This window comes from Ursus americanus, chromosome 3 (genome assembly GCF_024610735.1).
Source record: "Ursus americanus isolate L20-20 chromosome 3, mUrsAme1.1.p, whole genome shotgun sequence".
Classification (NCBI taxonomy): domain Eukaryota; kingdom Metazoa; phylum Chordata; class Mammalia; order Carnivora; family Ursidae; genus Ursus; species Ursus americanus.
This window is the reverse complement of record NC_142129.1, coordinates 81,692,571-81,718,881: the sequence shown is the minus strand read 5'-3', so window position 1 is coordinate 81,718,881 and position 26,311 is coordinate 81,692,571. Positions and strand designations below refer to the sequence as shown.

General features: G+C 39.2%; 1 protein-coding gene across 9 annotated transcripts in view; it reads right to left on the bottom strand.

Annotated features, from left to right (window-relative positions):
• Positions 1 to 26,311, bottom strand: part of MAGI2 (membrane associated guanylate kinase, WW and PDZ domain containing 2) — a 1,265,804-nt gene that overhangs the window by 270,900 nt on the left and 968,593 nt on the right. For 6 of the 9 annotated variants that reach the window (XM_087861146.1, XM_087861140.1, XM_087861142.1 and 3 more), the window contains 3 exons: positions 7,188 to 7,309; positions 6,734 to 6,862; positions 5,044 to 5,226 (listed from right to left, as the gene is read on the bottom strand). In XM_087861146.1, coding sequence (XP_087717272.1) covers positions 5,044 to 5,226; positions 6,734 to 6,862; positions 7,188 to 7,309 — 434 coding nt within the window. The remainder of the gene's footprint in view (positions 1 to 5,043; positions 5,227 to 6,733; positions 6,863 to 7,187; positions 7,310 to 26,311) is intronic. The other 3 variants (XM_045793391.2, XM_045793392.2, XM_087861141.1) reach the window with 2 other exon arrangements.

Below are 26,311 nucleotides of genomic sequence, written 5' to 3'. Positions count from 1 at the left end.
CAAGAGGACAAAAGATGACCGGAAAAAAGAAGACCCGCTAGAGGACCTAATGTGATGGTGCTTGGGGAGGAAAAACAAATAATTATTTTAAGAAAGATACTTCAAGACAGAGAGAAAGACAAAGCGAAACTCCACAAAGCTGTTTAAGGGGAAAAAGGTATTAATGGTACACCGTTGGTGTCAGTGAACAAATGTATAAAGCCTTGGTAATGCAAAAACCGTACAAATATTACTAAAATCAGTTGTAAAATTCTATTGGGAAAATATGGGAAGGCAGATGGGAAACAAGAGAGCTAAAGCTTCATTTCTTTCTAAGAGGAAGTAAATATAGGTCATGTCTAAATGTGTTAAATCAAGACAACAGTATAAACACATTAATTGGAGGTGTGAAGGTAACCATCTCTAAGAATACAAACTGGTTGAGTGCTTCTGGGATAAGGGCCTGGAGGGTGGGGAGAAGCAGGAAAGGAGATTTTTTATGCATTACAAATATTTTGATGAGATTATTTTTCACACGCATGCATTGATTTGACAATTTTTAAAAGGGTATAAAAGCGCATGCCCAAAAACCACTTCCAGAAATTGGGAATCAGTAGGCGCAGGGGCACGGGAATCTGCATCTTTAAAAAGCTCCCCAGGTGATTCTGACAAAATTAATCTTATGCCTCTACTTCCAGAAACACAAAGAATGAGGTAGCAACCAGCAAAGGGGCAGTACCAGTGATCCGCTGAAATGGAGAATCGCCGAGAGCTAGAGAATGTCAGGATGTTAGTCTCCCAGTTTCTTGCCATTTGACTAATAACATGGATACATTCTAGAAGAGGGCAAATAAAATCTAACAGGTTGTGAGTGACCTCATAATTCAACCCCTATCTATAGAAGAACTTCACAGATAGGCCAGCTTTCCTCCCTCTTATATTTGTTGAAAACCTCAAGCCTCGATTCAAAAATAAGCCTGGGGAAAAAGAGGAAACATCATGTAACGAGAGAAGCTTTTTAACTGAAGGATGTTAGATAAATAACTCTCGGACTTTGCAGTTTCTACATAAGCCTTAGTATATCAATCTTGATTTTAAAAATAGTTTAAAAATAGTTTAAAGAATATTACCAGGATCTCTGGTGCCTACAAATGATTGCCAGGATGTGTAGAATACTTAATAATCAGAAGTCGGATAGTTTCTGGGCACTATGGTAATTTCTTCTAAGAAAGCGTCTTCTAGAACATGATAGGACCGTTGGGGATTGGCTCAATTAGTTTTCAAAAAGCAGCCAGGGGCACAAGGTCCTCATTTTCCCCTGTTCTCTACCCCTTCCCATGAATTAGTGCTGACTGAGAAAGAAAGAATTCCCACCCTACTCTTGTTTTTATTGTGTAGGACCCTTGGTCAACTTTGTAGTAGAGGGGATCTTTCTTTGTGTCCACACAAACTACTGACATTTCTTTGTCTAAATTAGAGATAACCTAGAGCTAGAAAAATTGATTCAAGTATTTTCATGCTTATTTCAATGTCAAATGAGATGACTCGCTGTTTTTAAGATTTATTTATTTATTTGAGAAAGAGAGAGAGAGACAGAGACAGGGAGACAGAGAGAACACGAGTGGTGGGAAGGGCAGAGGGAGAGGGAGAGAGAATCTCCAGCAGACTCCCCACCGATCCTGGAGCCTGACTCTGGCTGGTCCCACAACCCTGAGATTATGACTGGAGCTGAAACCAAGAGTGGGACCCTCAACCGACTGAGCCACCCAGGCGCCCTGAGACCACACACCTGAGACCACACACCTTTTAAATACTAATGATTTATCATTCTATCTGTAGTGTCTATTTTTAAAAAATCTAGAGGTTCATTTATAGATGAAGTCATTACAAAAAAGGAAATTAATTTTGTCCCTAACATGTTTTTGTCTTTTTAATTTCCTCCAGAAACTGGAATGCTGGTTTGTTTTTGCTTTAATGGTAAGTTATTGGGCCAATTAGCATTGACCAGGCTATGCCGTAAAAGTGAATTCAGCCAATTGAAATTTCACTTCTTAATTTCTAAGTGTACCCAACAATCCATCCACCCATCCATCCAGCAAATATTACTGAGCACTTGCTCTTTGCCTTGCACTGATTCAGGCTCTAGGGACACACAAATAAAGAAAACATCAGCCATAGAGTAAAGCTCTATGCCTAATTGGTTGAAAATTTATATGAGAAATTTACATGAAAGATCTTATATGTAAGTATTCATGCATTTATGAAATCTATGTCTTTTAGATGAGGACATATGACTATATACTATTCTTTGATGTTTCCCACACATCATTATAGTTCATCTTTACCAGTTAAGATTATCATTTTATTTGGTAGTTCACAGGAATACCTGCTGAAGTTGGGCTATTGCCATAGGCTGTGATGGCATATCAATCTTTATCTAGGTATCCCCTACTACTGTGCCTTTGCATATGCTATTTCCACTTCCTGTGGCTTTCCTTATTTGTCCACCTAGCAAATACCTACCATCACTCAAAACTCTGTCAGGCATCCCTACGAGGCCCTCCCTAAACATCTCCCAACAGACTTAATCTTCCATTCCTCTGTCTTATTTCTGGACTTTGTACAAACTTTTGTTATTGCATTGATGTAAATATTCATTAACATGCTACTCATTATTTCTATAGTGTAAGCTTCTTAAGTATAGAAATATTTGTCTCTTCATCTTTGCATCCCTAATAATCAGCAGAACACCTGGGACATATGGATATTCACAAAACATTAGCTGAATGAACTGAGGAGCCTCTGCTAGTACAACTTGTGGAATGTCACAGAAATGTGCTTACATTTTATTTTAAATTACCTCACAATTAAAAATAAACATTTACATTTCCTGAGTATTTTATAAGCAGATTTCAAATGTTTATGGTATTCTTTTCTGATGAGAGAAATTATCAGTTCTATAAAAGCCCAATAAGATTACATGGTTAGGAACACACTTCTCTTTTTAAACATTTCTGTTGCTTCCTCCTCCCACTCTCTCGATTTTGGTGCCAACATCAGAGTTATTACAGATTCATCCCACTCATATTGTGTTACGACTACTTGTTTATCTATCAGAGGCCCTTCCTAGACGTAGACTCCTTGAGAGCCAGGCCTTGGCCTCTCCATCTTTGTTGCCCTCCTGTGCTGTCATGTTTGTGAAAGTGGGGAGCTAAACACATTGTTTCTTAATGAATGAATGAATGAATGAATGAATGAATGAATAGGAATAAATTCGAGACAGTGAATAGAATTAAATCCTAGGTTCTTCTTTCTCTATTAGGACCTGTTCTGTGATGATGTTAAATGAAGAAAATCTGCTAAATTCTAAATAAAAGCTTTGACTTTGTGGCTGAACGAGGCTAGCTTAGATTCTGTGGCTACAGCGAACTAGCAGAATGAGTACGAAGAGAAAAGGCTTTGCTGTGCAAATGTCTTTTTTTGTTTTACGTTTACACTGAAAAAAGTCTTTTATAGTTTTGAAACATGGGATAGTGGGTTGGATCAGAGAAAAAAATAACTATTCCTCATTATGAAAAGAAATAGGTTTATTAAGTATTACACTGAAGTTCAAAAGCTTTGGGCAACCTTGTCCTCTACTAAGATGGTATTAATTCTATAATTTGCTCTTATGCTAATTGTAGGCAATAAGATGATTTTTAGTTGAGTCATTTGATGTTTCTCTGTGATTTTTTGGCAACATGAAGGTCCAGATGTTTAGTAAAATATCACCGGATTGACAGTAGAGTCGGACACTCTCTAACTCAACTCTTACCAAGAAGATTATGTACAGATGATTTTTACAACCATAGTGTTTGAAGAATGTGGTGGGTTAGTTTTAGAACTTCTCTCAACTTTTAAGGAGGTGAAACACCTATTAAATGGATTATTATTCACTAGTGAGTGGGAGCGACAAATATATTCATTAGGTGACCTTGAAAAGCAGTTATTTCTGGAGGAACCATTTATTAAATGGTAATAAAACAATTCACAAATATATAGACCACATAGATGCGATAACTTTTCCTCAAAACGAATTCTCTAATTTGTATATCTATTAGGACACATTAACTTTGGCGAGTTGATATCATAAATTAAATCAGCACTGTGAAAAATATATAATGGCAATACAGTTCTTTGGAGATATATTTACTGCACTTTTATCATACTCTTTCTAATGTATTTCAAAAACAACACTACAAAATTCTTGAATCAGTATTTTAAATACCAAGATCAAATCTGATTTCTTCTTTTTTTGTTTTTGTTTTTTTTCCCAGATAAGGAAACTAGCATTTATAAGTTATGGGATTAATCCAAGGTCATGGGCCTTAGGACTTAGGAGAATTTAAAATCAACCTGCAAAACCAGACTTACTTCATTACTTTTTTCTCTACCTCTGTGGAACTTTCATATTTTATGCTTTTGTGCCTTTAACAATTTGCCTCCACATCTCCATGTTAAATGAATTTTGATTATAATTTCACAGACATCCAAGTAACTGCATGTGAAAATTGATTCATAAGAACTACAGAAAAAACCTTATATATTAAAACATTGATGGGGACATACAAAGATGAATACCATTCAAGATGTTTTTCTATGAGATGGTCATGCATATTTAAATATCTAACCTGGGCAATTCAGCATGAGAATATCAAGATTAATGCAGATTTTAAAATATCAATGGTTGAATATAAGGTAGAATAGTATGAAATGTTAATCACATCTCTGAGAAGGAACTCTAAAAATAAATTAGGAAAGTGTCAATCTCAAGAGCCCATTAAATTCAGCAAATAGAAGGGACAGTCTGAAAAATGAGACAAAAATGATATTTAGAGCTATTTCCAAAATACTTCAATTTGATACTCCTACACTTAGGAGAAACATAATTTCTGTTTTCCCTGAAGTGAAATGATCTTTGACCTTCAAATTAAAAACACAGAAAGAAGCTCCTCCTATTTCCCTTAGGGGAGGAGAAAATGAAAGATGTTGTAAAACAAATTTCTAAAGCAGTAAGGACCTTACCTGTTTCCATTTTCCCATCCTGCGCTGCAGGCCCATCCGGAATCACACTTTTCACCTGCAGAAACTCGTCAGGCTCATCTCCACCAATGATGGTGAATCCAAAACCCATGTTGCTCTTTTTTAGGGTGGTGCTGAGGAATGTTCCCTTCAACTGGGATGCATCCCGGGTGAAGAGCGGTTTTTCTACATTGGCCAATATAAGTTAAAAAAGAAAAAGCATATTTAAGGCAAGTTCTCACACAAGGGAAAGCCAGACACTGAGAGTCATCCCAGGGGTAAGTGTGGGTGTCTCCTGCAGTAAAAGCAAGCAAGCAGGTGGTGACTACAGGAGCAGAATTTTTAGTATTTCCTGCAAACACAGAGCAGTCCCAAGCATCCAGGAAAGGTGAAAAAGCTGCTTGGTTTGTAGATTTTCGGTCAAGTCAGTGTTTCCATTCACCAAATCAGCCCTTCTTGGGTTTTTTTAAAAAGGGCTGAATCAACAGGCCGTCAGAGCCTATAGATAAAGAGAAGCCCAAATCATCCAGACACATCTGGATACATTCATCTTGTTCTAAAGGAGTCCAATCAGGAGGTATGTGTGAGTGGCTGGTCCTACACAAAACTTTGAAGGGATAAAACTGGAAAACCAGAATGGACTGTTTTATTTTTAAAAGAATAAGACCCATGGAACGCTACCATCTATTCAGATGTCTCAGCTATGTAGAAGGAGTACCTGGATGTGGGACTGAGTTAACTTTTGCTTATATTGTGAGATGCTATAAAGATAACCAGATAAAGTTCTACTGACCTCATAGTGTTTAGTATACTCTAAAATGTGAGCAAAAGGCAAGCCAATATTTCTATATATCATTATGAATGTAAAGGTAACACATCTTGTAACAATATGTTCATACGTTCAAATAATCTGACCATAATGTGAACCCACTCATTTAGGTTTGACCACTAGTTTGTTACATGTTTTTCCAGCTATGATCTGTAATAAACATATTCTTAAGCATATTAAATGCTTTAAAAATAATAGTCATGCTAGGAAACAGAATTAGTATCTGCTCTGAATGCTATCTCAGTCAAGTGTGTGTGTATATATATATACACACACATATATATATACACTTGTATATATATATATATATATATATACACACACACACACACACACACACAGAAGTATATATAAAGTATATACTTGTGCAAACACACATTTAGTTGTTACATTTTTGGGGCTATGATTTGATGTGTGTAACTGTACAGCCAAACTCTACATAGGAACTTAGCTAAGTATTTTGGTACTTTTGCTGCTGTTACATTTTGGGTGATACGTAATAGATATAATGAGTCATCATATTGGATTTTACTTCATGTATTTACACATCACATAGATCTGCATTAAAAAAATATAATCATTCTCCATTTTATATTTAAGTTTACTTTTTTCCTTTAAAATGTAAATGAAAAATGCATGTGACCTTGCCATCTATGTTTCCTTTGTGAATGTAACATTTACAACTGGAGAAAAGTTACTGTGAGACCTTTACATTCGTGGCATTTGTGCTGGAGGAGTGTGGTATTCGTGCTTTCATTTAGGAGTAAGAGCCCACAAGACATGAAAAGTTTGTGCAGCAACTCATCCCGCTACGTGGCTCCAAGGTGTGGTCAAGGGCAGCAAGCAGCCCCCGGACAGACGTACCGAAGGGCCAGGGCCTCCCAGCGCAGTCACGCGGATAGTAAGACAAGTCATTCACACTGCGCGACCTCTCGGGGACCGCGTGGGGGCGGGTAGATGTGGGCTTAGGTAATGTCGACCAGGAGCCGTCTACTGTCACAAAGGAGAACAAGCCTTACTCTTGTGCTTGGTCTTTGGAGGACAAACCTATGAGTCTCTATGAATCTGCACTTTACAGTACCACTGCCAAAACCCACGAATCTCCACCTGGCACCTGCTGCACAATCCTATAAGGTACCGCCTGAGGCTTTAACTTAATCCGTGGAGCAGAGCAAACATTCAGCTAAAGCTGAGAGAGGGGTTTGGGGAAAGCAAATTGATTATCCGAAATAGTCACAGCTAAAGGCATATCTGTAAGAGCAGGCAGTTTGGTAGATCATTTTCCCTTTGCAGCGTTGCGGGTGGACGTGGTACTCACCTCGGAAAGCTGGCGCCTGCAGGGGCTTTGTGCCAAGTTCTGTGTGGGGCATGTTATGCTGCTGTAGCTTCCTTTTTGCTTCCAGGACGGGGTTTTCAAACTGTGTTCTTCTATTTATGTGGCTGAAGAATAAAATTTCAAATTAGGATAACAGTGGGGCAAAGTCATTTAAGAGAACATACGTAGAGCTCTACAGAGAGCAGGAGATTAAGGGGCACCTTATGTGATCCGTCACGTGCCCCACCAGGCATGAGGTCAGGCCTTTGCTGGGGCTGCCTGCGTGCAATGCACATTTCTGTGACAGGAGCAGCGTTCTCAATGCCTCGATCCTATGTTATTGTATTTAAATTATTCATGCTTCAGCCAAAAGGACTAGAGTGTGCACTTGCTTTCTGGTCTCCTGTGATAGTTTGAAATGAGTTTGATGCATTCAAATAAATGGTCAGCAAATGAAATTTATACCGGATGGTGTTGCAAAGAGTATCATCTAAGCTTTGCAAAGTCCCCATATCTAACAAGATAAGTTAAATCCACTGATTACTAGCAACCAGCATCCACACTTTTTAGAGCCAGACAGACCTGGATTGAAGGGCTGGGACAGAGAAGGAAAGACTCCCAAGGATATTTACAGAAGTCGTAGAATACCTGTAGGGGGGCTGATGCGCACGTCAATCAAAAGGAGAGTATTCACGTTTGACATAATGAGATGATAAACTCACAGATATTAGACTCAGAGTGGCTTGAAGCAGCTGTGGATCAGCTAACGTGAGGGCTGACAGTATAAGGATCCCTTATAGTCTCCTTATAGTTTAATGAATTCTTGTATGAAATTTAGAGCTCCTTGTCCATGGAGAGGGTAGGAACCAACAACACTGCCTAGTGGCAGTGACACATAGCTCTTTCTCTAGCATACAAATGCCCCCAAGGGAGGGCTGACATACACATTGGGTTTTGTTCCTTGTACAGGCGGAAATAGGATTATGGTAGGAAAGCCTGAAGACGAAAGAGTTAGAAGAGATATGAACAATTCTGAGTACTTAACTCTGTGCTAAGTACTGCAGATACATTTCTCAATGTAGTGAAGCAACAGTCTTGAATTGGAATCACTGCTATTTTAAAAGCAATGAGACTGACACACAGGAAGTCCGATGACTTGCTCTAAATCTCATGCCCAGTAAGTGGCAAGGCTGGGATCTGACCGTGTCTATTTCTAAAATGCAATTCTTATCTACACACCTTCTCTTTTCGATGTATGAGTTCGCACTGGCAGGTGCACACATTTTTTTAAAGATTTTATTTACTTATTTGAGAGAAAGAGAGAGCAGGCACATGAGCAGGGGGAGGGGAGGGGCAAAGGGAGAGAGAGAAACAGACTCCCTGCTAAGTGGGGAGTCTAGTCTCGGGCTTGATCCCAGGACCCTGAGATCATGACCTGAGCCGACAGCAGACACTTAACCAACTGAGCCACCCAGGCGCCCCATTTGCACACATATTAAATACACACACACACACACACACACACACACACACACAGAATCCTCTCATTATGTCTTCTAAAAGTACATATCAGAAAGAAAAGGAGGTAAAAGAAACAAAGTCTCAACAAGCAATTTTCTATTATTATAAATCAGATAATTCCTAGCAAGACCGAAAAGTGGTCTTCAGAAACATGATAAGATGACTGCAGTATCTAATGACTTCCTCATGGGAGGCAGGCTAGGGTAGCTGCCTGCCACCCAGGCTCTGGACATATTGGCCCTGGATTCAAAATCTAGCTCTACCACCTGATTAGCTGTGTGATTAAATCTTCATCTGTCATACAGACATACTATTCCCTTCGTCCTGGGAAAGCTGGGAGGGTTCGAGGAAGTAGTGAATGCTGGCACAGGGGATCAAACATAGACAGTTCAGTAACTAGCAGCAGCCACCTGCCACCACCATCACTGCATTCTCATCACTGTCACTGTCAGCATTTTGAGTCCATAGGAGAGGCTTTATGGGATAGGGGGCATTGAAGAGCACTAGGCCCTTTTTCTAACACTGCTTCTGGGGCTATTTAGGAAGAGGGTGCTTTATGACATGATAAGATGACTGCAGTATCTAATGACTTCCTCATGGGAGGCAGGCTAGGGTAGCTGCCTGCCACCCAGGCTCTGGACATATTGGCCCTGGATTCAAAATCTAGCTCTACCACCTGATTAGCTGTGTGATTAAATCTTCATCTGTCATACAGACATACTATTCCCTTCGTCCTGGGAAAGCTGGGAGGGTTCGAGGAAGTAGTGAATGCTGGCACAGGGGATCAAACATAGACAGTTCAGTAACTAGCAGCAGCCACCTGCCACCACCATCACTGCATTCTCATCACTGTCACTGTCAGCATTTTGAGTCCATAGGAGAGGCTTTATGGGATAGGGGGCATTGAAGAGCACTAGGCCCTTTTTCTAACACTGCTTCTGGGGCTATTTAGGAAGAGGGTGCTTTATGACAATCTCCTTTGGTAATGGAAGTCACCAGGGTGGAGTTTAAAGTAAATCTGTCTTATGTAGAATTATTTCCTGTTGGAAGTAAATACTACTGTAATGCTCTTGTGCACCAAGGAGTCACCGTGATCTGTGGTGTGTAGTGAACATGGCATGTGATCTTTCAAAGCTTCCTTGCCTGGGAGACTCTGACAGCCCCACTGGATTTCAGAAGGATCAGAGTTTGAGGCATCTCTTGGCTTTTCTCCACTTTCATGTAACCCTCTTATTAAAATCCTTTGAAATCTTCCTAGTACCTATTATTAGAAATATTATTCCTGACTTTGCCCTTCCTTATCTCGGTAGCTTTCCCTCTGGCTGCATCACCGCACGCCCCTCTTGGACATACTTGGAGCTACTCTCATTGACAACACCGTGTCAATCCCCTTACCCTTCCATGTGAGTTTCAGGGTGGCAATACTGCAGTGCTTGAAGCAAGACACCTGGATGTGAGGTGGCATCCTGGACAAATTACTCAGCTCCAGAAGCATTGATATTCTCATGTGGAACATGGGGACATAAATATCTGCTTATTGGGATTGCTGTGAAGATCAGAGAAACAATGTTTGCAAAGCACAGATATGTAGGGAGGACCCCACAATCGTAAGGTCTAGTTATTGCTTATTCTTCAAGGTCTAGCTATTCTTTATTACTATTATTAACAAGGCTGCTGTCAGGGTCATTATCATGATGATGCTTTTCCATCTGTGCTACAACTCCTTCCCTGGCCTTCCCTAGCAACACAGGCAGCCTGTGTTACACTCCTTCCCTTGGCTCTCATAAAACCTTGAACAGACTTCTCTTGTCACCGTTTATTTATTTATTTACTCATAACCTGTCTCATCATTAAAGGGATCTGTGGCACTTTTAAGGAACAAAAACAGCAGAAAGTAAACAAAATTGGGGTGATATTAGTTGAATCTAGGTAGAAGATCAATAGACAAAATTGATCATACAGGATCCTACTCGTTTGCTAGCATTATGTTACAAATTAGGTCTGAGCTTTCAAGCTGCTAATTCAAGAGGAGAGAAACTGGTTATATTCTTGAGAGTATTTAAGTTAAACCCAAGACATTCATTCAGAGGACATAGTATTCCTATTATTGAGTCTTATATTTTTTCCCCAAGTCTTGGATTGAGAGCTTTCCCTGATGTATGTAACATCCTAAATGATAATTTCATCACAAGCTATCATAACCTTATCATACTGTATGTTAATAACTGACTTTCACGCTTATTTCCCTCATAGATTATGCACACCTGTATACAGGTTCTGTGTGTTCATCTTTGTGTGCTAAGCATTGGACACACTGAAAGATGATATTTTTCTTTGTTAAATAGCTAAATGATGAGTGTGTGTTTTAAGACTTGTTTATTAATACATGTTAGTAATTTTGAGCAACTAAGAAACAGCTTTGAAGTGCACTGAAGGATCTACTCTCTTCATTTCATGTCTTATTTCTGTTCTGCTAGGTCACTGTTCATCACACGAGTAACTTTATCCTCAGAATATATATATTATAAGAACATTCTGGAATACATTTCTACATACAGTTTGGTTCCTCCAACTGCCATCTGCACATAATCATTTCCTTAGAAAAGTCAACTTAGAGCCACCTGCTTTATGGACACTATTCTGAAAATACTTCATTCACCACCACAGTGAGTTTCTAGAGTTCACAGGGAATGAAAATATCAATGAATTAGTCTGGCATGCCTTGGAACCCCATAAATAGTGGAAGCTGGGTGTAGCTTTAGTATCCTAAACTAATGGGTACAGAACATTCACATCATCACAAATGAAGACATTCATTTAAAATGTAAAATGCTCCCAAGCTTAAAAAGACCTATCACAAAGAAATATGATTGTAGCTGAATAAGAAAGCCTTATCTGCCTTGTGCTTCCAAAATGAATAGTTTCAAGTCCTGTTAGCAAGTATTTGGAAGTCTTACAATGTGTACAAAGCATGTGAATGACAAATGCCATCATACTTCTCATTGTTTAGGCTCTGTGAGATAATTGCTAGCTATTTCATCTAGCTTCCATATAAAGCAGAACCTGGGGTGCTACCAAGAGTTCTTACCCTTTAATTCTATCTAGTCCATTGTCATATTTTACTAATCTTTAGGTGGTACGAGCTAAGGGGTAAAGTCATGTTCTGCAGTGGATATATCCTAACAACCCCATGTTTCCTTCACAAAAAGGAAGGACTACTGACGTGAGATGCTTCCATGGTGGAATGGCAAAGGGATTAGGATGTTCAAAGCTGGGATTCCACTGCCTTCTCTCTTTGCTCTTGTGTTTACTCATTGCAACTTCACTCCCTCCTTTCACTATGGAATGGAAACTTAAAATAAGTTCATATGTGGCAGTGCTTTGTAGTTCTGAACGAACTGAGGAGCAAAAACAAACAAACCAACAAAAGCAAAACCAGAAAAGACTCAGACCCACCCTAAATCAACAGAGCCATAACCTCAGAATGAGGTAGCGGCATGGGCATTAAAAAAGCTTCCTAGATAACACCATCATCCAAGGAGGGTTGCAATCTCCTCCTGAGTTAGAAGCCGAGAAGGTGTGAAAAGGAGCTTCTTGCCTGGTAAGATTAATGTGGAAGTCTCTTTTTCTGTGTGTGGCCTTGGGGAGTATTAGGAAATGCTATTTTGGCTCCAGAAGAGAGGACTTCTGATATCAGAAGTTTCATCACATGCACAGAGGGGAGAAAATATATGTATTTGCCGCTGATTAGATGATATGCTGCCAAAAGTAGTCCCAGATCAGTGTCTTGTTTGACTGCCACCTCCTTCAATGAGGGGATGGAATAAAGCTGTACATCCCAAGCCCATCACAGCACAGGTTATGTCTGTTGGTCATCAACGCCATCGCCTGACCCCCACTACCAGTGCTCCCTCCATATCTCAGCCTCTTCCTGCCCCACCTTGCTCCTCCTGGGTTTTAGGAAAGAGGAAGTTTTAGTACATAGTCACAAATGACATCTTTTGTACCCATTGGCTACTATCCCACCATCTTGACTTCTGCTGACAGTTTAGAAATGGATCATTGGTTTGATGTGACAGAGAGAGAAGAGAACAGCTTTCAAGTTGAGATTGTACCACAAGTGAAATATTTGCAAGGTGGCCAAGGTGGCCACACTAATTCCTCAATGGCATCAGACGTCCAGTGCTCAAGACATATTTATTGAATAAGTGCATGGATGGGAGGCAGGCATACATGAAAGGTGATAGATCTTACTGGTTTCCAGTTTAACTCTCATAAAATATACCTTGTGACAGAACTTTATGTGAAGCTTAGGGCCAGCTTATGTGATATAACCAATTTGGGTGAAGACTCATGAAATCCTTCAAAACAGAGAAACGTCCAAGACATTCTTGTGATAGGTGAAAACGTCAGCACACTATGGTGATGGAAGATTTGGATCTGAGAAGCTGATAACTAGTAGCTGTTATCTTGTGTTACGCTAGAAATGTGCTTATACAGAAAAGCACTATGTAAGGGACAAAATGAGGGACCCTAGGGAGGCATCCACTTACCACTGGGTGTGGGAAGATCAGCTTGGGATTTGGGGTTGTGGGTCACTATATTATTCCTTCTATGTAAGCTCCTTTGGAGGCCTCCCAAAATCTATTTTACTTGGAGCATTAAAAAACAAACAAAAACAAACAAAAACAAAAAAACAAAAACAAAACAAACAAAACCAGAATAATTCCTGTATGGAATCAGAGTGAGAATTTCCTGGTTGCTTGGAATTCCCTAGGTTTTCCGTGACCCCATTTCTGATTCCCACACTTCTGGGTAGTCAGGAAAGTCTGCATACTACGTCCTTACATCTGGACCCCTAGACCGCAGCTGCATTGGCAAACACATACATTGCACCCACCCCATGTATACTTTATTCATTTTAAAACAAGCCTTGAGAAGACTCCATAAAGTTTTCTCTACTATCAAGTTTTAAATGGTAAAAACTACTTCATGCTCTGGAAACCAAGAGAGAGTAACAACCCTGTGGGGATCTCCTGGGACCAACCTTCTTCTCCGAAGGCAAGGCAGTGTATCAAGAGCTTGGTCACTACAGTCATGTTGCTGGGATTCCCATCCAAGCCCCACCACATCCTATGTATGTGACCTTGGGGACATCAATTACCCTTTTTGTGCTTCAGAATTTTTCATCTGTAAAGTTGGGATAAAAGTAATACCTGCCTCATAGAGTTGTGCATATTAAATGAATTTAAATGAAGAAATCACTTCAGACCAGTACCTGGATGTAAGTAGTCAATAAATGCTATCGTGATTCATCAAATATTTGTTTATCAAATACTCTGCTCGGCACTATGCATGAGGGTGCAGGGAGGGGCAAAGATCAATCAAACATGAAGTCTAGGAGGGAAGATAAAACAGGAACAAAAAGAATTGTAAAACAGGGCTTACATAATAGAAAGTATGTCTTACAGTGCTTTGAAAAGCTAAATTTTAAAAGTACTAGTCTAAAGACAAATGTTTTAAATATACTTTATTTTAAAATATGAGCTTTGGATAAATGGAAGAATTGAATCTATTTTACATGGAGGATTTTTTTTAACAGAATAATTGAATCCTACCTCTTGAAAGATTTCTTCCCAATTCTAACACTTAAGTGATAATTTTCTTTGTATAAATGTCCATTCATTATCCCCTCCTGTACCTGAGGGTAATGTGAGTTTGCTTTGTGAATGTGGGTGGGAAGATTCAGTTATTCACATAGTACTTGCTCCTGCTCTTCCTGGACAAAAGGGTGTCTGACCTGGGGATGCAGTGTCCAGATGGGAGGTGGAATTAGAGCCAACTGAGGAGAGTATCCATATATTAGCACTGCAACTCTCACAGCTAAGGAATCTGTCCTCTATTCCCTGTGAGACTGAACTTCCCAAATGTGGATATATTTTCAGATAAGTGAACTCCCTCTCCCCTTCTCCAGCAGCAGTGCTAAGTTACTTAGTTAAGACACTGGCCTGTCATACGTATTTTACATATAAGGGGTATTATCACTTAGCCGTTACTATTTACCAATTACACGGATAACTTGATATTTTACTCCTGGCAGAAACAGCAATGTGCACTGCCAATCATGCCATGAAGCCCCCAGGACCTACAAGATACAGAGACTCATTTTCAAAAATTTCAGAGCCACTGGGCATGCACTTAAAAATGTTTTCTACTGATGAATCACGAAATTCTACCTCTGAAACTAATTAAAAAAATAAAATAAAATAAATGTTTTCTATCCATCTCTTCTCATTCCCATAAAATATCTTTCTTAAATGTTATTGCTGGGTGCAATATTATTATCATCAAAGGTATTTCTAAACTTTGGCTTCTCAACTGAGCCTAAGTAGTGAGTTATAAACTTAGAGGTAAGATAGAGCTTACCTAGAGGGAAATTAAAAGACTACACTATTTCAGGATATTTCTGTATTAAGAGACAAGACTAATAACATCCTCTTCCATTGGTATCTGCCAACATGGATTGAACAGCTTTGTCCTTCAGGTCTCATTTGGAAGGTCACTGATTTATCAGTGTTTCAGGCACTGGGGACACAAACATGAATATGACACAACCCCCTCAACAATGGGCGTATTCTTCCACTGGGGAGACAAACACGTCAGGTGACTAACCACCTCAGTTTCCGAGGACTAAGGGATTTCCTAGGGCATGAGACTTTCAGGTTTTTGGGTTTTTTAAACTCTTTTTTCTTAAATTTAAATTCAATTAGCTGGCATATAGTACATCATAAGTTTCAGATGTAGAGTTCAGTTATCCATCAGTTGCATATAACACCCAGTGCTCATCACATGATGTGATGACTTTCAGTTTTAAAATCTAGACAGTGCTGGGTAAATTGGGACAAGGAGAAAAGACAACTTAGTCTGATGGTTCAGGGAAAGCCTCACAAAAAAAAAAAGCAACACTGAAGCAGATTCTAGAATGCATTTTGCCAAATGGAGTGAGTAGTGGATACAGAGGTGTTCAGGAATATTCAATTCTGCTCAGCTAGAGTATAAGGCAAGTGACTACACACACGCACATGACTGCCTGTGGCTGGCATGGAAGCCAGAGACAGGGCGAGAGGATGAAAGCTGTAAGACGGGAAAACTAGCTGTAAGTCATGGTGTGGGGTGTGGTTTTGTCAGAAAGTCTCCCTACTTCCATTATATGACTTTAGTCTAGTTCACAGCCATAGCTCTCAAAGTTTCCATTGTGGAGGATGTGCCTTATTCCTGAACTTGGGGGGCATATTATGAGTTTTACCGTATCAGCCAGATAGGAGAGTTGTGGTGCTCCTTAGAATTCTCAGTCATTGCAGCTTCATTTACTGGCCACCTCCACTGCCCGAGGTAGTGTTCTTACCTGGGGCTCTGAGGATGAGTAAGAGATGCTCCAACACTACGAAGAATCACATCATCCAGGGAATTAGACATTACTGTGTGCTGGGAGGTATGAGCGTAATCTGACCTGTATATCCTCTATGTTGAACTGGGTTCTCAGTGATTAATTATTTATTTATGAGCTGTTAAAATGTGAAGTCACACTATAGTCTAAGCCTGCTGAACTCCATACATCACTCATATACAGTGACAGACATACACAGCCATGGATACAGGAACACTTCGGAGTCTGACTTGAAGGACTGTCAGAGAATTAGCAAAGACACTCAGAATAGTGAGGAATCATGCAGGCAACATCACTGATGTCTGCAATTATCCAGGAAGGAGGAAGCCAGGGAAAGAGTGCTAATCAGGATGGATAAGACTGGGGCAGGACTGTGGCCGATTCTCACAGTCAACGGACATGAAGATATTTCCAGCTCCATATAATACCAAAAGTCCCAAAGTTTCCAGGTCCAATTACCATAGTAAAAAAAATATAAAAAAGTATTATGCTTGACTATTGGGTCTTTATTACTGCCTGGACCAGTGGGAAATAAAATACACAGCGATTCCTTTTACATGCTAGAAAGTAATGAAGGAGGAATCAGAACACCTGACAAAATTAAAAAAAACAAACAAACCACTTTTATTTAATACCTGGAAAACACTTATTGTGATACCATGGGGCCTGAATGTGGGCAGGAGGCTCTCATTCTGAGAATTTAAGGACTCTGGGAAGAAAGGCATAGGGGAAAAATGTAGTCAGAATAGAAGATAAAGGTTCAGCAGAACCAAGAGCAAAGAAAGGTGGAAATGAGTTCCTTTACTGTTTTAGTTTTTGTTTTTAAAGATTTGATTTATTTATTTGACAGAGAGAGAGAGAGAGAGAGCACAAGCAGGGGGAGCAGCAGGAGAGGGAGAAGCAGGCTCCCCACTGAGCAGGGAGCCAGATGCGGGGTTCGATCCCAGGACCCTGGGATCATGACCAGAGCCGAAGGGAGACTTAACTGACTGAGCCACCCAGGTGCCCCCCACCCATCACTACTGTTTTCAACAGATTGCTTTTTGGGGGACAAGTATTGTTGCAGAGTTTTACATAATTAGCACACTATGTCTAAAATTATGCCATTAGTAGAAAAGCAAAGCTTCACACTGATTAGATGACTGTTTTATGTCGCCATAACAGGGTATGTATTTTCACATAACGTGTCTGTTCCTTTTTATAATACACGTGCAAGGCTGGCAAATTTAGGCCCCCACATTTGGCCGAGCCTGTATTTTTCATTCTGAATCTCTAAATAAAGAAGATGAAAGGTGTGATATTGAATATTTTAGAACATTCCATTTTGCACACTTTTAAAGTTACTTTGTTCTTGTTCTGATTTAAATTATTTAATAGGTGCCAAAATCTGGTGAAAAAAAAACAATTGTTTGGAGAATGAATGGCAGCCTTGCAAAGAAAGGAGAAAATAAAGGGAGGATGGTGAATGGTAGAGGAGGCTGGGAACTAATATTCATTGAGCAAATGCTATATGCCAAACCCCCAGCTAAGCAGGTTCCACACTTTTAATTTACCTGCTCCTCAAAGAGGATAAGCGATTTTCTGCATATCTCACAGTAAGGGACAGATGCATGATTCACAAGCAGTTCTATGTAGTGCCAAAACCAACAACACTGATTTACGTGGTTCCGACACAAACATACTCTTACTTTTCAAGTGACATAACTTATGTATATGCAGACATGGGCTGTGTTTAGTAATTTTTAATATACTTTGGCCAGTGATTCTGAATTTCTTTTTACCAGGATTCACTGTGAAACTGGTAACTTTGACAGTATTGTAAATTACCTGCTGATTTTCTGAAGGCAAACATTTTGAAAATACAGCATATTATTTTGATTAAATAATTTTATTTTTTTTAAAGAACCCAACGACTATGTACATAGAAATATGGGCTTCCGTGTATATGTGTGTGCATGTATGTTTTGCATACTGTGAAAAATGAAATGGTAATGAGAACATGGTGAGGAACCAGGAGACTTGGTTTTGCATAATGTGGTTTTCAAGCCAGAGGAGTCTCCTTTAAGGATCGCCTTTTCAATTCCTTTAGGGTCAATCCTAACTCAATTTTCTTGAACGGTGCCCTTGAAACTCTGGAAGTTGAACATGGGCCATGTCTCTGGCAATTATGATATTGATAATAAGATAATTCTGCACTAATATTTATGAACAGGTTAAAGTTGTATGTGAGTAAGAACGAGGTAGTCAATTACACAAATATGCATGTCTTGTCTCAGATTTTGAAAAGGGCATGTTAGGTCCTGCTGAGGTCCAGTGATACAATAAGAAATGAAAATGAGACACTTACTCAGCAAGAAGTTCCTTATATGCTAACATGGTAGACAGTGGAGCGCTGGTGAGCTCTCCCCCCACCCACACATAACAGGTAACTCTGAACTGTGGACTCATGAGGAATAACAGAGGTGAGGGGAGCCACCCGCCCTCTCTGGTGTCCTCAATCTCACATGAACCGCCTGGGTTTCACTAACGTGAAAGCCACTGACAATGAGTCTGAGTCGTCACTCTCTCCTGTTTTTGAGACCAAATTAGTATTTGGGGCTTAAGCTACATTTGAAGATTAGGTCAGTCACTCACTCACTACCTTTGTGAAATTCCCCTAATATGTCCAAACTGCAACTGCCCATCTGGAAATATTCTACTTACCTCATAGGACTGTTTTGAAGAGCACACAGATAAAATATATGAAAGTGTTTAGGGGCGCCTGGGTGGCTCAGTCATTAAGCATCTGCCTTTGGCTCAGGGCGTGATCCCAGAGTCCTGGGATCGAACCCCACATCAGGCTGTTCCGCTGGGAGCCTGCTTCTTCCTCTCCCACTCCCCCTGCCTGTGTTCCCTCTCTCGCTGGCTTGGCTGTCTCTCTCTCTGTCAAATAAATAAATAAAATCTTAAAAAAAATAAAAATAAAATAAAATATATGAAAGTGTTTAAAGATGAAACATGATGTAAATTTAAGTTGATTTTAATATTATTGTTATATTCAGAGTGCGAGGGTTAAGTATAGCCTAAATACAGATAACATAAAGTCTCTAAATTCCTGTCCTGCGCTGTAACTCTATTCTACCACCTACTAGCTTGATGGCTTGCCCATAAAACAGGAATAACAGCAACAGTAAAGTGTTGTGGCGATGATAATGATTAAATGAGTTATGTAAGATACCAACTACCAAGTGCTTACTAAATGGTAGCTATTAATATCATTTTTCTGAGCTAATAGTTACTAAGTAGTATAAAGTCAATCCCACAAACTAAATTACTAAATAATATTACAGAAAATAGAACAATCGTTCCTACCATTTTATCTATCTGAAAATATATTCACATTTTTTTTTTTTGCACCCAATTAAAACTAAAGAAAGTGAAATAAGAACAGGATGAGGGGACTCCGTTAGCCTCCATACATGAGTGTTGTGCTTAATGGAGATTTGAACTAATGTTTTAATATTATGTAGTACTTAACACGTGGTACTTAATAAGCTGTCAGAAACTGCACACCTGAAGGTGAGTTTCTTCCAGACTAAATTAGTGCAAAACGAATTTTATCCGTTTATCACAGCAAACTATCTTTTGCCTGTAGTACATCAAGTTAACCTTCTATGCCACAGAATATTTTTTTTCTTGACAATTTTAAAGTTCATCTTACTTAGCTAGATTGAATTTAAACGTGAAATTTGATAATAAAACTTTTTGTAATCTATCTGTTTTTATTAAACAATTAGCTGAGTCTATTGTAATACAATTTCATCTAGTTAAATATGAAGTCGCCTGTTAAATGTTCATAATAAATAATGTTTAACACTGTCACTTCATATCATAAAAAAGGGGACAAAAATACTCCCTTTGAATGCATTCAGCCTTGATAACGGTGAAAAATATAGTTCTTACCCTGACTTTTTGTTTATAAGTTTATCTTTATCTTTCTGCCCTTTTAATGACAATCATAACATCATCTCAGGTCCATAGATATCAAGTACATTTATATTTTTTTCATAGCTTTGTAAGAAGATTCTATTATAATCATCCACCCTTTTAGGAAGCTTCTTTCCATAACACTCATGTGATGGGGTTGTTAAAACCATTAAAATAAAAATTTTAAAATGGTAATATATATGTTATTGTTTAGCCAAATAACAAGTGGAAATTGAAAGAAAATGCTTTCACATTTTAAGTATTCTTTGATCAGCAGTTATAATGAGAAAATAATGAGGCTCATACAGGAAAATGGCCAAAGTTATCCTTGTTAACACAGGTGCAGTGGATATTCCTTGAACTAGAAAAGACCTCAGCAATCACCTAATCCAAACCACTCATTTGACAGATAAAAGCCTGTGAGGTTAAGTGTAATTTTCTACCCGCCTGTGAATTCAAAATCATGGATGCAAAAAGGACAGCTATTACTAACATCATGGTCTGTGACACCACACGAATTGTGAAAAACATTATCTGCATACTGAAAGAGATGAGATTAAAGTTCTCATGTGGGGGTGGAAGGCATTACATTTTACCCACTTCGGGTGACCATCCTCCACTGTATTCAATAATAGACTGCCCAAAGAAGGACATCAATCGGCCACTTCCTTGTTTTGACTAAGCTCCCTCATCCCTCTGCCAGTATTAGCATCTCCCTGAGCTGAATGTGATTCCAGTTATGTATCTATTGAAGTTCTAAAAGACCTAAATGCCAGCCAAATACTTTAGTTCCAGAAAGAATTCTTTTCTAACACCAAAGGGGAAAAATGGTTGTGTTGTTTCACTATGCTAGTTTTCAACATGCTGTGATTCCAAGGGATTTTTTAGGATAATTTTGACTCTATGCAATTTTCACTTCATGTGCTAACTTTAGAACTTAGTCTCAGTCTAAGATAGGACTCCAAAGTATGTGATGATACAGATCGGGAGCATGAGACAACAATCCACAGTTCATCCACAAGAAGCCTAGCATGTCTAAGCCAGAGAGAGAATAACTAAGCTACATAAACTAACTGTTACACACATTCTAGAGTAATAACAATGATTTCTTTATGTGTTATATAACATTGTCTTGGAAAGAGGAAAGCAGGATTGTCCAGTGAAAGATGGCGGCAGATTTCTTTGGGTTGCCTCGCTATGACCAAATTGGACTGGGGTCCCCTCCTCCAGCAGGAGGGATGGCCCTTCCCACAGGGCTCTGGGTCTTCTCAGTGCAGGAATAATACTCTCCACACAGCTCATATCTGGCTCAAAAGGTTGTCTGCGACTCCCTTGAACAGCAGTCCCCCAAATGCAGACTATCTTTCTTGACTTCATAAGGCTACTTTCAAGTTCTCATGGTCCTATAAAAATGGGGGAGGAGGAGGAAGCATGGTCTTTCTTCAGGAGCACACAGCCTGGTGTTTCCAGTTCTGACCATTCTGCCCTCTCTCCCTGGGATGGTGACGGCTTAGGGACTATGTCCCTCACATTACTGCCTCTCCACTAAGTTCCCCTGCTTTGTACTACTGGGCTATGTGCCTGTGCTTAACCTCTGCAAAAGCACCTAACCAAGAGCCCAATTTAATCTGCTAGATTCATAAAAAATGCCTAAAAACAAACAACTCCTCCCAAAGTATTTATGAATATATTCACAAATATATTTTCAAAGAAAAGTGACGCTGGAGTAGTAACCCCCCTGTCTTTTATTACTGACTTCAAGACAAAGAAAATAGTCCATTAGAATTGTAAAAAATATCTTTTTTTCTTAACATTTATATGTAACTCTGATGCCATGGGTGAATAATTCATTGTTATTTGTAAAACTCCACCTGCAATTAAACCAATTTAAACTTCTGAATGCTCAAAATATTATTTATCGGAATCCGAAGATTTGTTAAATAAGGTGGTTTATGAGAGCAAACAGTTGCTAGCAAGGGTGTTTTGAATGACAGAGTCAAGTTTTCTTTCCTTCATTTGAAAAGACATTCAGGGGAGGAGAAGGTAACTAGAATATAGAACACATTTTGTTCAGATGAGAACGAACCAAAAGTGGTGAAAGGCCTCACAGCATGAAAAATTATCTCTAATCTCAGATAAGCAGTGGATGAGGGGTGTGCATTCAGATCTTGACTGGATGGTCGTGGTAAGAGGATTGGACTTGGGACTTCATTTTGATTGAATGGATCACAGTTTAAAAATATTTGAGGGGCTCTGGCATAAAGAGTAAAAGAAAGCCATAAGCCTTTGTACCAATCTGTGGTTGAACCACAGTGTAATTTAATAGCCATTGAAATTTATCTAATATCAGTAAGTGGTCCAGAGGAGGTAAATAGAAATCGCCAGTTACGAACTATCAGAAATGCTAGTGTAATGTAAAGAGCACATGCATGGAGCTAGGGTGTGTCCCTCACTTATGACGCTAGATTGCTTGTTTCTTCCAGGCTGAAAGGAATGATGCCACAGATGATGAAATTGGCCTGCCTCAGGGCATGGAAGGTAAAAATGGAAGGCTGTTGACTTAGCACAAAAGAGCTTCCTGTAGTTCAGAAGAAATCAGGTACTCCATATTTATTCTAATACACTTGCTCCTTTTGTTTGACTGTGAAGTGAACTGATTTATGCTTGTTTAATAAATATGAGAAAATATTTTGTAAAGGGTAGACATTTTATATTAATGTAAAAACAGAGCTACTCTACTGAGTGGTCCCTCTTAGCTCTACAGGGCATCAGCCTTCATCAAACTTCAACCTTACTGGCCATTTGTCCTTGGAGGACTCAATGAAGTCCTAGGGGATTGGTTCCCTCATTTGTAAATGTTGTGACTGTCATTTGGGATAATGGATGTGAAAGTACATTAAAAGTTAAAATAGTGCCTTAAACATTATTATTTCTACTATTACTTTCACAAATCCCCAGCTATATAAGATGACATGTACTATAGATAATTATGACAAAAATAACATCCTTATGGATTACTCTGAAATCTCAACCCTTTTGGAAGCCACAGAAACATCCTGCTCTTCAGTCCTTGCTTTATCATTTCAATGCGCTTATGGGATTATCACTAATTCTAAAGGAACAGCAGTCTTAATGCCATGTGGCATGCTCTTACCATGAGATTAAATTACATATTTCTTAAAAATCAAATAGTTTCCCTTAGAGTTGTTCGCTTTGGGAGGCATGTTGTAATCACGAATGAGCTACAGAAGTAATGCCGTAAGTCAAGGCCTTATCCATGTTACTGGGAGATAGAAGATAAAAACAACTAACATTTATTGAGCACTTACTATATACCTGTTAACTGCTAAACGCCAGCTGTGGAATGAGACTGCCTGGGTTCAAATTCTAGCTCTATTATTTAGTACTTGTAAAACTATCTGTACCTCAGTTTCTTTATAAAATGGGGATAGCAATACAAATTTTACAGGGTTTGTGTGTGTGTGTGTGTGAGTATTAAATGAGTTAGTATATGTAAAGCACTTAGAATACTAATTGGCATGTGGTAAGTGCAAAATAAAAGGTCTTCCTCTCCTCCCTTCTCTCCCTTCTCTCCCTTCTCTCTCCTTCTCCTCCTTTTCATCCTCCGTCTCCATAACCTGTCTACTGGAGATCTCACAGCTGGGAAGATGCAGGGTTGGCACCGTGACACTCTGCAACCCATACTCCTGGCTACTAAATGACAATAACTGATGTGGCCGCGTGTTATTGACAAGATCTGGAGCTCACCCTAGTATAGAATACCATTGAGCAACTTCACCAACAATGGCATTCCAGTTTAGTACCTTCTATGACATAAACTTGTAAGTCGAGGAAAGGATTTCTTTGTTAAACAACTGTCTAAAAAGCATCAAGAAAAGTTCGCTAGTGTCTGCAGATTGATGGGAAAAGCTGAAAGTTTGAAAAATTAACTTTCACTATCGGAAAAACAATTCTCTAAGAACAAACAAGGTTCAAAAGGGTATTTTTTTTCTGTTTATTTCTAATTAGAAATGTTTTACATTCATCTGACTTGTAAGAAATTCTAAAGTTAGGAAATTTTCCCGGGAAGATTTAGAAAACTACTTAAAGCCATGAAGGAGAGAAGCATTCTTAGGATAAGATACAGAGCTGAAATCCTCTCTAGCTACTTTCCAACTTGCAACATCATGACGAATGCTCATCATTAACCATGAAATGAACGTGATTTTCCTTTTACATTTAATGTTACATTGAAGATATTATGCGGTATCTTTCAGACTTTCTGGAATTGTACACAAGTAACACTTTATAGTAGCAGATGTGTGACATCACATGAAAAACTTGTAAAACCTTTACATGAGAATCACATCTGTCAGTGCCCACTATCATTTTAACTGTAGTTATATGGTTTGCTTCTCCGTCTGTGCCAGATGAGGCAGCTTTGCATGAAAGCTGTTCCAGGAAATTGTGTCTTCTGGACTAGCTAGTTAAGCAAATTGTGTAACTGCCATTGAAACCAAAATGTACCCAGCATACATAATTTCACAAAAGAGGAGAAAAAAAACCACATTTGTACAAAAGTCACAGCTGTTCAACTCCACATTTTGCACTTTTTTCATTGAATTTTTCTTTCTTTATGAACAGTGACAGTTACATTTCTAGTTAGCAACTTCAAGACTTCTTAATACATTGCTAAGTGCTGTACTCTCATGGATTTGGTGTCTGTCAGGAAAAATTGGGCTAACTTCTTTCTGTTGCTCCACAGAGTAGAAACTTGGTCCATCTGCCCGTCTGCAGATGAAATAAGGAAAGATGTTGAGTGGGGCTCATTGTTCTCTAAAATGCAGAGCTGGGTGGTTGCCCCTACTGCTCCAACCAGTGCCAACATCCCTATGTTAAGGTCCACCCAGTATGAACCCCTCTTCTTTCAGGCCTTGCAAGTCTTACTACCAGTGGCCATCTTGTCTAGAGTCACTCCCGCGTCACTGGTAATAGAGCGAAAGGCTCAGAATACTTGGGTCAGAAGACAGTCTCCCCAGCTGTGTACAGCACAACCTCCCTTTGTTGGACATCTTTGTGACTGTGAAACTGTACTAGAGGTGGGCCAGAGAGGAGATGTTCTCTAGGGACCCCTCATTCTTAGTGATGAGTCTCAGAGGCTTGTTTACAATACTACAGATTTTGAATGTTAAATTTACCAGGTGATGATTTCGAGCCAGAGTCTGGAGTCTAAGCTCTACAGTCAGAGAGCCTAGGTCTAAATTACAGCCATTCCTCTCAATAACGTGTGATACTGGGTAAGCTACTTAACTTCTTCAGCCAGCATTTCCCTCTCTGTACACTTAAGACAATCTACATCCTTACCGCTATAGTGAGGATTATAAATGTGGCAAAGACTGTCGAGCACTTAGCCTAGTTCATGGCACATACTAAGCCCTCAATAAATGTTAACTATTTTGATGATACGGTAATGATGGTGGTGACGATTTTTCTGACTTCTGAATACATTAAATGTATCATCTTATAACAGAATTATGGCATACAGAGGAAAAGTCGGTTTTGCTGGTCAAAAACAATTCAAGCTGTATAAACACTTTTCTGCTGTTGATTGCTGGAATTCCTATCTGCTTGTCTGGGGTTGACAAGGAGAAGAGGGCATATCAACTATGCAGAGGCACGGGCTCATTTCAACCTGACATGACCTGCTGACGACAGAAGGGCCACGGTGCAACTTCTGCTCCCAGGGGCTAGTCTGTTTGAAGAGAGCAGCTGACTGCTAAGTCAGACTTCCAGTGTCTTAGCACAAGCTTTTTTTGCCACTAGGTGGGAAGGTGGAATGTTTGTCATATTTTGTAATCACGCCTCTAACTGTGTAAGTGAGTGTGGAATTGAACATCAAAAATGATAGCTCTACAGAAAACCCATTGTCTGTCATTATGAATGGACTTAGTGAATCAACATTTTTCTTGACTACAGACTTACAATGAAGACCACCTTGCTTCGTTACATTAACTGAATATTAATATGACAAATTTCTATGATTCCAAGATATTGACATCAATGCTATCACTAAAAGTATAAACAGTGTCCTTATCTAGGCATATTAATTCTTATATTCATGATGTCTATAATGCAAACTTGATATAGAAACTTACCTTAAACTAGACAATTATTGGTTTTCTGTATAATTAAC